This window comes from Eupeodes corollae, chromosome 2, assembly GCF_945859685.1.
Source record: "Eupeodes corollae chromosome 2, idEupCoro1.1, whole genome shotgun sequence".
Lineage (NCBI taxonomy): Eukaryota > Metazoa > Arthropoda > Insecta > Diptera > Syrphidae > Eupeodes > Eupeodes corollae.
Window position 1 is genome coordinate 84,405,007 of NC_079148.1, and position 18,928 is coordinate 84,423,934.

Below are 18,928 nucleotides of genomic sequence, written 5' to 3' on the forward strand. Positions count from 1 at the left end.
ATCATACATCATACATCATACATCATACATCATACATCATACATCATACATCATACATCATACATCATACATCATACATCATACATCATACATCATACATCATACATCATACATCATACATCATACATCATACATCATACATCATACATCATACATCATACATCATACATCATACATCATACATCATACATCATACATCATACATCATACATCATACATCATACATCATACATCATACATCATACATCATACATCATACATCATACATCATACATCATACATCATACATCATACATCATACATCATACATCATACATCATACATCATACATCATACATCATACATCATACATCATACATCATACATCATACATCATACATCATACATCATACATCTACATCATACATCATACATCATACATCATACATCATACATCATACATCATACATCATACATCATACATCATACATCATACATCATACATCATACATCATACATCATACATCATACATCATACATCATACATCATACATCATACATCATACATCATACATCATACATCATACATCATACATCATACATCATACATCATACATCATACATCATACATCATACATCATACATCATACATCATACATCATACATCATACATCATACATCATACATCATACATCATACATCATACATCATACATCATACATCATACATCATACATCATACATCATACATCATACATCATACATCATACATCATACATCATACATCATACATCATACATCATACATCATACATCATACATCATACATCATACATCATACATCATACATCATACATCATACATCATACATCATACATCATACATCATACATCATACATCATACATCATACATCATACATCATACATCATACATCATACATCATACATCATACATCATACATCATACATCATACATCATACATCATACATCATACATCATACATCATACATCATACATCATACATCATACATCATACATCATACATCATACATCATACATCATACATCATACATCATACATCATACATCATACATCATACATCATACATCATACATCATACATCATACATCATACATCATACATCATACATCATACATCATACATCATACATCATACATCATACATCATACATCATACATCATACATCATACATCATACATCATACATCATACATCATACATCATACATCATACATCATACATCATACATCATACATCATACATCATACATCATACATCATACATCATACATCATACATCATACATCATACATCATACATCATACATCATACATCATACATCATACATCATACATCATACATCATACATCATACATCATACATCATACATCATACATCATACATCATACATCATACATCATACATCATACATCATACATCATACATCATACATCATACATCATACATCATACATCATACATCATACATCATACATCATACATCATACATCATACATCATACATCATACATCATACATCATACATCATACATCATACATCATACATCATACATCATACATCATACATCATACATCATACATCATACATCATACATCATACATCATACATCATACATCATACATCATACATCATACATCATACATCATACATCATACATCATACATCATACATCATACATCATACATCATACATCATACATCATACATCATACATCATACATCATACATCATACATCATACATCATACATCATACATCATACATCATACATCATACATCATACATCATACATCATACATCATACATCATACATCATACATCATACATCATACATCATACATCATACATCATACATCATACATCATACATCATACATCATACATCATACATCATACATCATACATCATACATCATACATCATACATCATACATCATACATCATACATCATACATCATACATCATACATCATACATCATACATCATACATCATACATCATACATCATACATCATACATCATACATCATACATCATACATCATACATCATACATCATACATCATACATCATACATCATACATCATACATCATACATCATACATCATACATCATACATCATACATCATACATCATACATCATACATCATACATCATACATCATACATCATACATCATACATCATACATCATACATCATACATCATACATCATACATCATACATCATACATCATACATCATACATCATACATCATACATCATACATCATACATCATACATCATACATCATACATCATACATCATACATCATACATCATACATCATACATCATACATCATACATCATACATCATACATCATACATCATACATCATACATCATACATCATACATCATACATCATACATCATACATCATACATCATACATCATACATCATACATCATACATCATACATCATACATCATACATCATACATCATACATCATACATCATACATCATACATCATACATCATACATCATACATCATACATCATACATCATACATCATACATCATACATCATACATCATACATCATACATCATACATCATACATCATACATCATACATCATACATCATACATCATACATCATACATCATACATCATACATCATACATCATACATCATACATCATACATCATACATCATACATCATACATCATACATCATACATCATACATCATACATCATACATCATACATCATACATCATACATCATACATCATACATCATACATCATACATCATACATCATACATCATACATCATACATCATACATCATACATCATACATCATACATCATACATCATACATCATACATCATACATCATACATCATACATCATACATCATACATCATACATCATACATCATACATCATACATCATACATCATACATCATACATCATACATCATACATCATACATCATACATCATACATCATACATCATACATCATACATCATACATCATACATCATACATCATACATCATACATCATACATCATACATCATACATCATACATCATACATCATACATCATACATCATACATCATACATCATACATCATACATCATACATCATACATCATACATCATACATCATACATCATACATCATACATCATACATCATACATCATACATCATACATCATACATCATACATCATACATCATACATCATACATCATACATCATACATCATACATCATACATCATACATCATACATCATACATCATACATCATACATCATACATCATACATCATACATCATACATCATACATCATACATCATACATCATACATCATACATCATACATCATACATCATACATCATACATCATACATCATACATCATACATCATACATCATACATCATACATCATACATCATACATCATACATCATACATCATACATCATACATCATACATCATACATCATACATCATACATCATACATCATACATCATACATCATACATCATACATCATACATCATACATCATACATCATACATCATACATCATACATCATACATCATACATCATACATCATACATCATACATCATACATCATACATCATACATCATACATCATACATCATACATCATACATCATACATCATACATCATACATCATACATCATACATCATACATCATACATCATACATCATACATCATACATCATACATCATACATCATACATCATACATCATACATCATACATCATACATCATACATCATACATCATACATCATACATCATACATCATACATCATACATCATACATCATACATCATACATCATACATCATACATCATACATCATACATCATACATCATATACATCATACATCATACATCATACATCATACATCATACATCATACATCATACATCATACATCATACATCATACATCATACATCATACATCATACATCATACATCATACATCATACATCATACATCATACATCATACATCATACATCATACATCATACATCATACATCATACATCATACATCATACATCATACATCATACATCATACATCATACATCATACATCATACATCATACATCATACATCATACATCATACATCATACATCATACATCATACATCATACATCATACATCATACATCATACATCATACATCATACATCATACATCATACATCATACATCATACATCATACATCATACATCATACATCATACATCATACATCATACATCATACATCATACATCATACATCATACATCATACATCATACATCATACATCATACATCATACATCATACATCATACATCATACATCATACATCATACATCATACATCATACATCATACATCATACATCATACATCATACATCATACATCATACATCATACATCATACATCATACATCATACATCATACATCATACATCATACATCATACATCATACATCATACATCATACATCATACATCATACATCATACATCATACATCATACATCATACATCATACATCATACATCATACATCATACATCATACATCATACATCATACATCATACATCATACATCATACATCATACATCATACATCATACATCATACATCATACATCATACATCATACATCATACATCATACATCATACATCATACATCATACATCATACATCATACATCATACATCATACATCATACATCATACATCATACATCATACATCATACATCATACATCATACATCATACATCATACATCATACATCATACATCATACATCATACATCATACATCATACATCATACATCATACATCATACATCATACATCATACATCATACATCATACATCATACATCATACATCATACATCATACATCATACATCATACATCATACATCATACATCATACATCATACATCATACATCATACATCATACATCATACATCATACATCATACATCATACATCATACATCATACATCATACATCATACATCATACATCATACATCATACATCATACATCATACATCATACATCATACATCATACATCATACATCATACATCATACATCATACATCATACATCATACATCATACATCATACATCATACATCATACATCATACATCATACATCATACATCATACATCATACATCATACATCATACATCATACATCATACATCATACATCATACATCATACATCATACATCATACATCATACATCATACATCATACATCATACATCATACATCATACATCATACATCATACATCATACATCATACATCATACATCATACATCATACATCATACATCATACATCATACATCATACATCATACATCATACATCATACATCATACATCATACATCATACATCATACATCATACATCATACATCATACATCATACATCATACATCATACATCATACATCATACATCATACATCATACATCATACATCATACATCATACATCATACATCATACATCATACATCATACATCATACATCATACATCATACATCATACATCATACATCATACATCATACATCATACATCATACATCATACATCATACATCATACATCATACATCATACATCATACATCATACATCATACATCATACATCATACATCATACATCATACATCATACATCATACATCATACATCATACATCATACATCATACATCATACATCATACATCATACATCATACATCATACATCATACATCATACATCATACATCATACATCATACATCATACATCATACATCATACATCATACATCATACATCATACATCATACATCATACATCATACATCATACATCATACATCATACATCATACATCATACATCATACATCATACATCATACATCATACATCATACATCATACATCATACATCATACATCATACATCATACATCATACATCATACATCATACATCATACATCATACATCATACATCATACATCATACATCATACATCATACATCATACATCATACATCATACATCATACATCATACATCATACATCATACATCATACATCATACATCATACATCATACATCATACATCATACATCATACATCATACATCATACATCATACATCATACATCATACATCATACATCATACATCATACATCATACATCATACATCATACATCATACATCATACATCATACATCATACATCATACATCATACATCATACATCATACATCATACATCATACATCATACATCATACATCATACATCATACATCATACATCATACATCATACATCATACATCATACATCATACATCATACATCATACATCATACATCATACATCATACATCATACATCATACATCATACATCATACATCATACATCATACATCATACATCATACATCATACATCATACATCATACATCATACATCATACATCATACATCATACATCATACATCATACATCATACATCATACATCATACATCATACATCATACATCATACATCATACATCATACATCATACATCATACATCATACATCATACATCATACATCATACATCATACATCATACATCATACATCATACATCATACATCATACATCATACATCATACATCATACATCATACATCATACATCATACATCATACATCATACATCATACATCATACATCATACATCATACATCATACATCATACATCATACATCATACATCATACATCATACATCATACATCATACATCATACATCATACATCATACATCATACATCATACATCATACATCATACATCATACATCATACATCATACATCATACATCATACATCATACATCATACATCATACATCATACATCATACATCATACATCATACATCATACATCATACATCATACATCATACATCATACATCATACATCATACATCATACATCATACATCATACATCATACATCATACATCATACATCATACATCATACATCATACATCATACATCATACATCATACATCATACATCATACATCATACATCATACATCATACATCATACATCATACATCATACATCATACATCATACATCATACATCATACATCATACATCATACATCATACATCATACATCATACATCATACATCATACATCATACATCATACATCATACATCATACATCATACATCATACATCATACATCATACATCATACATCATACATCATACATCATACATCATACATCATACATCATACATCATACATCATACATCATACATCATACATCATACATCATACATCATACATCATACATCATACATCATACATCATACATCATACATCATACATCATACATCATACATCATACATCATACATCATACATCATACATCATACATCATACATCATACATCATACATCATACATCATACATCATACATCATACATCATACATCATACATCATACATCATACATCATACATCATACATCATACATCATACATCATACATCATACATCATACATCATACATCATACATCATACATCATACATCATACATCATACATCATACATCATACATCATACATCATACATCATACATCATACATCATACATCATACATCATACATCATACATCATACATCATACATCATACATCATACATCATACATCATACATCATACATCATACATCATACATCATACATCATACATCATACATCATACATCATACATCATACATCATACATCATACATCATACATCATACATCATACATCATACATCATACATCATACATCATACATCATACATCATACATCATACATCATACATCATACATCATACATCATACATCATACATCATACATCATACATCATACATCATACATCATACATCATACATCATACATCATACATCATACATCATACATCATACATCATACATCATACATCATACATCATACATCATACATCATACATCATACATCATACATCATACATCATACATCATACATCATACATCATACATCATACATCATACATCATACATCATACATCATACATCATACATCATACATCATACATCATACATCATACATCATACATCATACATCATACATCATACATCATACATCATACATCATACATCATACATCATACATCATACATCATACATCATACATCATACATCATACATCATACATCATACATCATACATCATACATCATACATCATACATCATACATCATACATCATACATCATACATCATACATCATACATCATACATCATACATCATACATCATACATCATACATCATACATCATACATCATACATCATACATCATACATCATACATCATACATCATACATCATACATCATACATCATACATCATACATCATACATCATACATCATACATCATACATCATACATCATACATCATACATCATACATCATACATCATACATCATACATCATACATCATACATCATACATCATACATCATACATCATACATCATACATCATACATCATACATCATACATCATACATCATACATCATACATCATACATCATACATCATACATCATACATCATACATCATACATCATCATACATCATACATCATACATCATACATACATCATACATCATACATCATACATCATACATCATACATCATACATCATACATCATACATCATACATCATACATCATACATCATACATCATACATCATACATCATACATCATACATCATACATCATACATCATACATCATACATCATACATCATACATCATACATCATACATCATACATCATACATCATACATCATACATCATACATCATACATCATACATCATACATCATACATCATACATCATACATCATACATCATACATCATACATCATACATCATACATCATACATCATACATCATACATCATACATCATACATCATACATCATACATCATACATCATACATCATACATCATACATCATACATCATACATCATACATCATACATCATACATCATACATCATACATCATACATCATACATCATACATCATACATCATACATCATACATCATACATCATACATCATACATCATACATCATACATCATACATCATACATCATACATCATACATCATACATCATACATCATACATCATACATCATACATCATACATCATACATCATACATCATACATCATACATCATACATCATACATCATACATCATACATCATACATCATACATCATACATCATACATCATACATCATACATCATACATCATACATCATACATCATACATCATACATCATACATCATACATCATACATCATACATCATACATCATACATCATACATCATACATCATACATCATACATCATACATCATACATCATACATCATACATCATACATCATACATCATACATCATACATCATACATCATACATCATACATCATACATCATACATCATACATCATACATCATACATCATACATCATACATCATACATCATACATCATACATCATACATCATACATCATACATCATACATCATACATCATACATCATACATCATACATCATACATCATACATCATACATCATACATCATACATCATACATCATACATCATACATCATACATCATACATCATACATCATACATCATACATCATACATCATACATCATACATCATACATCATACATCATACATCATACATCATACATCATACATCATACATCATACATCATACATCATACATCATACATCATACATCATACATCATACATCATACATCATACATCATACATCATACATCATACATCATACATCATACATCATACATCATACATCATACATCATACATCATACATCATACATCATACATCATACATCATACATCATACATCATACATCATACATCATACATCATACATCATACATCATACATCATACATCATACATCATACATCATACATCATACATCATACATCATACATCATACATCATACATCATACATCATACATCATACATCATACATCATACATCATACATCATACATCATACATCATACATCATACATCATACATCATACATCATACATCATACATCATACATCATACATCATACATCATACATCATACATCATACATCATACATCATACATCATACATCATACATCATACATCATACATCATACATCATACATCATACATCATACATCATACATCATACATCATACATCATACTTATTACCTTTCTTGAAAATTGGTGTTAGAATGACTTCTTCCATATGCTGGGAAATTTGCTTCTTTTTAGAGAAAGTTTGAATAAGAACGTAAGGGGTTTAACTAAGGCATTACTACACTTTTTTAGTACTATCGGGGGAATACCATCGGGACCGGCTGAGCAGTCATCATTCAACACGGATAAAACCATAGAGGAAATATATTATCTAGAGTCCCGACTTAATGGGTTCGCTCTCTTTCGGCCTACAAACTAAATTGAAAGAATTTTGCCCGTTAGCATAAGCATGTGTTCGTTCTCCCATGCATTTCTTATGGGAAAATCCATATTCTATGTAGTTGTTATGGGCTTTTGGTAAAGTTTGCATAATTAGGTGGAAAACAATATGAGATGAACTCAGACGTTCAAAAGAAAAATCCGTTGAATTCAAAAATTGAAAAATGAATGCAATATTTTTAGAAAAATGAATTTTACACATTCTTTTTAGTGAAAACTGTGCTAAAAATAATATTTGAAAAACAGAAACAATCGTGCTGAAAGTATAAGCGCACCCTAGAACTGTAATGCGAACGTGGTCCAATTTGAGATATGTCAAGTTTTGACAGATCAACAGCGAGGTGAGTATTTTGACAATTCTACGAAAATGTAAACAAACCAAAATTCAGTATCAATAATGCAAATGAAGGTAAAACAAAATATTAATTTATTGAAATAAAAATATATAATGAATTTAATGAATTTAATTTAATCCTCAGATAAAGAAGAAACCAAGGATTACGTTGCAACAATAAAAGTGGAAGTGGAAGCCCCGAGTAGGAAGCCAGCAACGCCGACATATTTATTGTGGAATGAATAGGTACAAATTGAAGGTAAATGTGTTCATATTAATTTTTAACTCAAATTACATGAATATTGTTTTGTCTTATTTTTTTGTAAAAAATTACATTTCTCAACAAGACTTTATTCCTGGCAATCAAATCGCTCTTTTCTGATGGCTTATATCCTCATTTTTAACCCTGTAGGAATAAGAAGGGCCGATTACAGCGATGTCGCAGAAGTCTGAAAAGCTTCGCCTTGCAACCTATCTGACATGCTTCATTTGACGAGATGGATATACAAGTCGAGAGTTGTTATAAAGTTGAGGAATCTGTTTACTTGGGGGTCATTCATAGCCAAGCCAAATACAAATACAAGTTGAATTATATGCAGCGTGTGATAGCAGTAGCACATTCACGTAATGTGCCACCATATTTGCAATGCAAAGCACTTCTTTCAGCCAGCTACGGATAGGCGAAAGATCGCAATGTATGCAAGTCCTTCCTCATCATGTGAATAATAGTAAATTTAATCTACAGTCAGTTTTTCAAGACAGTACCTACCACCGAGGATTGGCCAATTGATCTGTTTCACTATGTTATTTTTTTTTCAGAAATTCACATTTGAATATCTTCCATTTACATTTTTTGGCGAACTCTGTGATGTAGTTGGTGAGGATGTGTTTATAAATAATAGAATAAGAACTATCTTAATTTTCGCTTTTTCTAGTTTAAATTGTAGGTCTCTAAAATTCAATTGAAATACCTTCCTTCATTCATGATGTATTGCTTTCAATGCCGTCAATATCTTCAATTAAATTCTGCCTCTTGTTACCAACGAAGAAGGAGACAAGTTCGGAAAATCTGCTGGCGATGGTATTTGGCTGGACGAAGAAAAAAAGTCGCCTTTTGCTCTTTATCGTTTCTTTTTGAAAATGCCAGATTCTGAAGTCGAGAATCTTCTTAAGTTGTTCACGTTGTTCAAGTTGTTTTATCGCACTGTAAGAAATTGCATTTCTCATGGAAAAACACAAAAAATCACCAGAGAAGAGAAATTGCACAAACGATTCTAGCTGAAGATGTGACGCTTCTAGTCCATTGAGGTGATTTTTAATAAACAAATAAATCACTTCTTTTAGCTTTTCTTATTTCTCATTTCAGAGGCGGGTTTAAAACAAGCCGAAAAAGTCACAGAAGCGCTCTACAAGGCAAATGTTGAAGGAATAGGTGAACTGAATTACAACTAAATCCTATCTTTAAGATTTTTCCAGAGCCTGGACTATTCATTCTTGATCTGGCACTAAAAGCTTAATGTTTTACAACATATAGTAAGTGAAAAGTGTTATGTTTTTATTTGAGGTAATTCATTTCATAATTAAAAATCTTCTTTCAGCTGATACGATGAGAATCATCACAGCTGGAGGGTTCTATATCAAGCAATAGCGATTCGCACTAACATCACACTAACTCATCAGCACTAACATCACATACCATTTCTATTTATTAGTTCAAAAGTTAAATGTCTCCTTTTTGTTGGCAAGGATGAGCATATGAATAAAAACAATTTGTTTAGCTTATATCCATATTCAATTTTACATTAATTAAAAGTCATTAATAATAATATTGTATTCTTTTTTGTGATAAAAAAAATAATTTGAATCATTAAACATGTAGACTTGCTGGTTTGTTAATCAGGTTTATATATTATTTTAAATACATTGAAATTAATTCAAATATGTTTTTAAATTCCATTCGGCACTCAACGTTATAATTGGTGACATAATATACATACTTACATTGAAGGATTTTTTAGGCTCACTAAATTCATGAAGCAGTTTTTTTCAAAAAAAAATGTGATGATTACAAATCTACAATATTTTTTTAATATTTCGCTTAAATTTGTTTCGTACTTTTCATCTTGTAGTACATTGAATAAATACAATAATAATGTTGAAAAATGATGTTCTTTAGTTTGAGCACATGAAGCTAAAATCGAAGTTTAGATTCGTAATCAGCATAAAAAATTATCTCAAACGAACTATTTAAAATTTGTACATTACCATTTGTATATTCTTCAAAATTCACTTGATTCAACCGAATTCAACCCTGAAGCAAAAAGCACCAACATCTTTGAATTCAAAACAAATTCCTTTATTATTAATTCAAATTCAAAACAAATTCCTTTATTATTAAAGTAATGTAAATCATAAATAATTTTGAATACAAATTATCCTAGTCAGCAAAGAAACAGTAGAATATACAATATATACAAAACTACACTATAGCTCAAAATAAATAAACAAGTTGTTTGCAAACAAGATTATTTTCTAGATATACATAGAAATAAATCTAGGCTTCAATTTGACCAACTTTTACAAAAACTTTCGATGATAATGCGTGTTTTTGACGTTCTTTCTTTTCGGGCGTGTGTATGTATTCACAAAAGTATATTTCATCAAGAAACTAATGGCTGAAACACAAACACGCTTCAGCTGCGGCTTCGCCTGACGTTTACGAGTTCAGCCATAGGAATTCAATGCATGCTATCACAATGGAGCTTCGACCTCACGTTTCGTTTGACAATCGTAAGGAAAAGAACGTAATGTAACGTAATGTGACTCCAAACGGAAGCTCTAGTTCAATTATCTGAACATTTGCTTTGTCTGACAGCTCATCAGCTGTAAAAAAATGTCAACAAACAAAATATTTGCTCTTTGGAGGGATGAAATAATAGAAATGTCATTCAAAGCAACCTCGAAGCGGGCCTAACGTAACGCAGACGAAGCCGAAGCTGAAGCGTGTATGTGTTTCAGCCATAAGGGAAACATCATCGGCTGGTTTTAGTCCTTCTTCAGGTGTGAAGTTCAATTTGATTGTTACTTTATTGGACTTTCTCCAAGTGGTGAATCTATAAAAAAAAATAAGAGAAACATCCAATTCGATTTTTTTGTTATTTTCTTTGGTTCCTTTCGTTGACCTTTTATCCGAAGTCGATCATTCGCCGTTCCTCTTCCTTGGTTGGCAGTTTCATAATGGTTGTGGTCATATCGTACACCGTTGGGTTAGTTAGCTTGAGGATCAATTCAGTGGACGTGTCAGGCTTCAGTGGCTTTTCACAACGCACCAGCAGAACGTCGGGCACATGGTAGTTAGCAAACAATTGAATGCGATACTTGATCGATCCTGGATGGTACTCCTGAATGATTGCCACCGTTAAGCCAGTGCGATCCTTAAGAGCAAAATGATTGTATTCGTTTTAGATTTAATATTTTAATTCACTTATTGTACAGTCAAGGTTGGAATTTAAGCGATTTTGGAGTCTTCCTTCGATTGTATTCAGCTATGGCCCTTGAGAAGTACATACAAACACAATGGATATCTGTCGTTAAAAACTTTAATATTATTTTGTTAAGAGAAATATAATATACAAAAAATCTTCCTGCAAACCAGCGCTTTGTGTGATTGGACTTCCAGATTTCTTGGGTAAATTGCTTCCTGCATGAGAGTATGTTATTGGCACTATCTAAAATAAAAAGACAGACTATAAAATAAATCGATTATTGTTGCACCTACTTGATACTTCACTGCAATTCGACTTACTTTTTATTCAATGAAGTAAACTTGTATATACCCTCTTCATTATAAAGAATTTTGGTCTGAAAAATATCAAATAGTATCAAAACAATTAACAAAAACTTACTCTTACAATCCGAAACCTATTGTTTTGTTTTGCATGTTTTGCAAAATTGATTGTCATTTTTGACAGGTCACAAAAATTCCATAAGTTTTTTTTTGCTTTTTTTTCTCCACTCACATGTTTTCACCGATAGAGAATTTGAGAGAGTTTACCTCGAATTTGAGATAGTTCACCTCGAATAAAATTTGAGGGTGTTTCAGGTAGGACGGGTACCGGTCGGGACTCTAGATAATATATTTCCTCTATGGATAAAACATTAAGGACCGTACTCTGTAGCATGTGACTACAGCTAGTTTGCGAAAAGGAGTAAAGATTATGAAAATATACTTCATCAACTTCTTGAGCGCTATTAACAAAAGATTCCTGGAAATTTGTTGCGAAAGCGTTACAGATATCAACAGTTTTAACTAACGAAAGGTTCTTGTAAGTAAAGTTAACTGGAAAGCAATCTGATTTTTTCTTTGATTTTACAAAATTCCAAAATTTGTTAGGATTCTCTTTCAAAGATGTGCCCATATCATAACATAACAAGCATATACAAAATTAGAAAGAGACTTAAATTGGTTAAAGAGTTCAACATAAAAAGAGAAGTTGATTGGAGACAACGATTGACGTTTATGGAAGAAAACTATTATAATATATTCAATAATACACTCTAAATAAAGATCGAAAACTAATCTGTCATTCTGGTTTGCCTGATGTTCAAATGGTAGACATGTGCATTCAAGAGGACACAAGCGTCCACAAGTTTTTCTCAAAACCCACCTCTGTCTATCAACTCCTACTCTCACCTCCCCGTGGTGAACATCGGGTGCCTAGTACCTCAACTGGAGATTGGGTTCCAACCCCAGTGGAAAGTTGTTAGGGGCAGCAAACGAGAGAGGGGGGGGAGAGGTGTTTCTACTAAGGCACCTCTCCTTATGCAGGCGGCAGCGGACGAATTCTCGAGATAGAATCAACGGTGGTGTCTACAGTTCCAGTAAGGTCGAACTACTTAGTGAACACCTTATAGATCTTCTTCGACATATTCGGAGCCCAGGCCTATAAGGAGCAGTTCATCCGGCTCCCCTTCCTTGGAGTTATTCACTGTTGACAACCCACGCAAACAAAATAAGGACAACGAACTTCGGATATGTACGTGGAATGTTAGGTCCCTTGACAGACCACGTGCAGCCGAACAATTAGCGGAAGCCCTAAACTGCTGCAAGGCAGATATTACAGCCATCCAAGAAGTGCGATGGGATGGACCGGGCAGACGCAAACTAAAAGACTGCGATATCTACTACGGCGACTGCTACCGAGAACATAGACAGCGTCTATTTGGGTGTGGATTTGTTGTTGGAACTAGGCTCAGGCAAAAAGTCTTGAGTTTCAACAATGTGAGCGAGCGCATCACGACAATCCGCATCAAGGCTAAATTCGCTAACATAAGCCTAATATGCGCGCATGCCCCAACAGAGGAGAAAGATGAAGACACCAAAGACATATTCTTCGAGCTCTTGGACAAGACATATGAGCAGTGCCCTGGCTATGACATTAAAATTGTTTTAGGAGATCTTAATGCCAAGCTAGGAAGAGAAGACATCTTTGGTGGCATAATCGGGAGATACAGCCTGCACGACAATACCTCCGACAACGGATTCAGGCTGGTCGATTTCGCTGCGGGGTGAGACGTTCTGGTAGCTAGTACGCAGTTCACGCATCTTAATATCCACAAGGGGACATGGAAATCTCCTGATCAATCAACCGTCAACCAGATTGACCACATTGCGATCGACGCACGACACTTCTCCAGTATCCAGGATAACCGAACATTCCGAGAGGCCAACATTGACTCGGACCACTACCTCGTTGTAGCCAAGGTACGGCTACGGATATCCCGATCCAAGCCAAAACAAGGAAGTACTGTGAGAAGATTCGACGTTAGACGGCTACAATCGCAAGAGACTGCCATGTCCTTTTCCGATCGAGTCTCTAATAACCTCTTAAGGAGTTCTATGCTTCCTGCATTAAGCATTGAAAACTAGTGGCAACATTGCCTTGCAGCCATCAGAGATGCCGCCTCTGAAGTGCTAGGTTTCACACGGCCACCACAGCGAAACCCCTGGTTTGACGACGAACGCCGGCAAGCTCACGCAGCGAAACAAGAGGCTTACAAAACGGCGCTGCACAAAAGGACTAGAGCTGCTCGCGAGCTCTACGAGCAGAAGAGGAGAGAGGAACACCGGCTTCTTAGACGGAAAAAAAGAGAGCATGAGAAGCGCGCGATCGAGGAGATAGAGGGATGTCACAACAGGAATGAGGTTCGTAAATTTTTACAAAAGGTAAAAAAAAACTCCCAAGGGTACCAGCCACGAACCGAAGCCTGTAAAGACGATCAAGGGAACATCGTAGCAGAACCACAGTCGATGCTGAGAATATGGAAAGATCACTTCTCCAAATTATATAACGGCGATGACGAACCGAATTCCGCTGTAAGGGAGATAGAACCACTCAACCTCGGCGACGCAGATCAACAATTCCGCCTACCCGACCTTGACGAAGTGAAGATAGCTATATCTACACTTAAGTCAAACAAAGCTGCTGGAGCTGACGGCATCACCGCCGAACTATTCAAAGCAGCAGGCGATGACTTGGTAGGGAGTATGCACCAACTCATCTGCAAAATATGGTCGGAAGAAAGCATGCCCGATGAGTGGAATCTCAGCATAGTGTGCCCGATACATAAGAAAGGAGACCCTCTAAACTGCGCCAACTACAGAGGCAATGACGATGGAGAATGCACGCTGCTCTATCAAGGTCGGAAAAGATCTTACCGATGCAATTGATGTCAAAAAAGGATTTAGACAAGGCGATGCACTGTCATGCGACTTCTTCAACATAGTTCTGGAAAGAATCGTGCAAAACTCAATCGTCAACACTAGAGGCACAATCTTCCAAAGGTCCATCCAATTACTCGGATACGCAGATGATATTGACATAATTGGAAGATCAAAGCGTGATGTCAGTGGAGCGTTTTTGAGCATTGCGACGGAAGCGAAGAAGATGGGTTTAGTGGTCAATGAGGGCAAGACCAAGTATATGCTGTCATCAAAAAAGGACACTGAACGACGACGTATTGGACAAAACGTCACCATGGACAGCTATAACTTTGAGGTAGTTAAGGACTTTGTCTACCTAGGCACCGCTATTAACACGAAGAATAACTTCTTTGGACTTAGAAGGCAATTGAGAAGTAAAGTCCTCTCTCGAGCATGTAAAATCACCATCTATAAGACACTCATCATCCCGGTTCTCATCTATGGTGCTGAAGCCTGCACCCTGTCAAAGAATGATGAGAACGTCTTAGGATGCTTCGAGAGAAAAATTCTTCGGGTGATTTTTGGTCCCGTACGCATAGATGGAGAATGGAGGAGAAGATATAACGACGAACTGTACGGGCTGTACAGCGACACTGACCTAGTAAGCAGAATTAAAGTCCAACGGCTTAGATGGCTAGGTCATGTAGAGCGGATGGACATCAACGCTCCAGCCCGGAAGGTCTTCGAATTCAATCCCGAGGGACGGCGCAGTAGAGGAAGACCGCGACTCAGGTGGCGCACGCAGGTGGGAGAGGACCTCAACTTGGCGTGCGAAACTGAACACAGCTAGCTAGGGACCGAGCTGGCTGGAGACGCTTGTTGGTTGAGGCCCAGGTCCGCCCCGGACTGCAGCGCCACCTTAAGTAAGTAAGTAAGGTTTGCCTACAAGCTTAAACTATGCTAATATCAATTCCCCACTGCTTAAGTCAATGCACCACTGCTATAGTCACCACAAATTAATGACAAAATGACATAAAATGGACAATTTTGATGCTACATTGGTTGATAAGGAAAAATATATTAAATCTTTGGCAGAATATAGAATTATGTATATATTAATTCCATCATCTCCACGCCTCACCTCAAAGATGTCGATTCGTTCGTTCCTCTTCTTAATAGTACTATATAAAATATATACATAATGACTGAATGAAAGTTGTTTAATATGTGTTGCCACATAAAGAACAAATAAATGTTTAATATTTTTAGTTTTATGTAAATGATTCACCAACAGTTCGTCGTAGA

At 33.0% G+C, this 18,928-nt stretch overlaps 1 protein-coding gene across 1 annotated transcript in view; it reads left to right on the plus strand.

Moving 5' to 3' along the window:
• Positions 1 to 10,847, plus strand: part of LOC129945096 (uncharacterized) — a 23,705-nt gene extending 12,858 nt beyond the window's left edge. The window contains exon 3 of the mRNA XM_056054754.1: positions 10,833 to 10,847. Coding sequence (XP_055910729.1) covers positions 10,833 to 10,847 — 15 coding nt within the window. The remainder of the gene's footprint in view (positions 1 to 10,832) is intronic.
• The last annotated feature ends 8,081 nt before the right edge of the window (positions 10,848 to 18,928 follow it).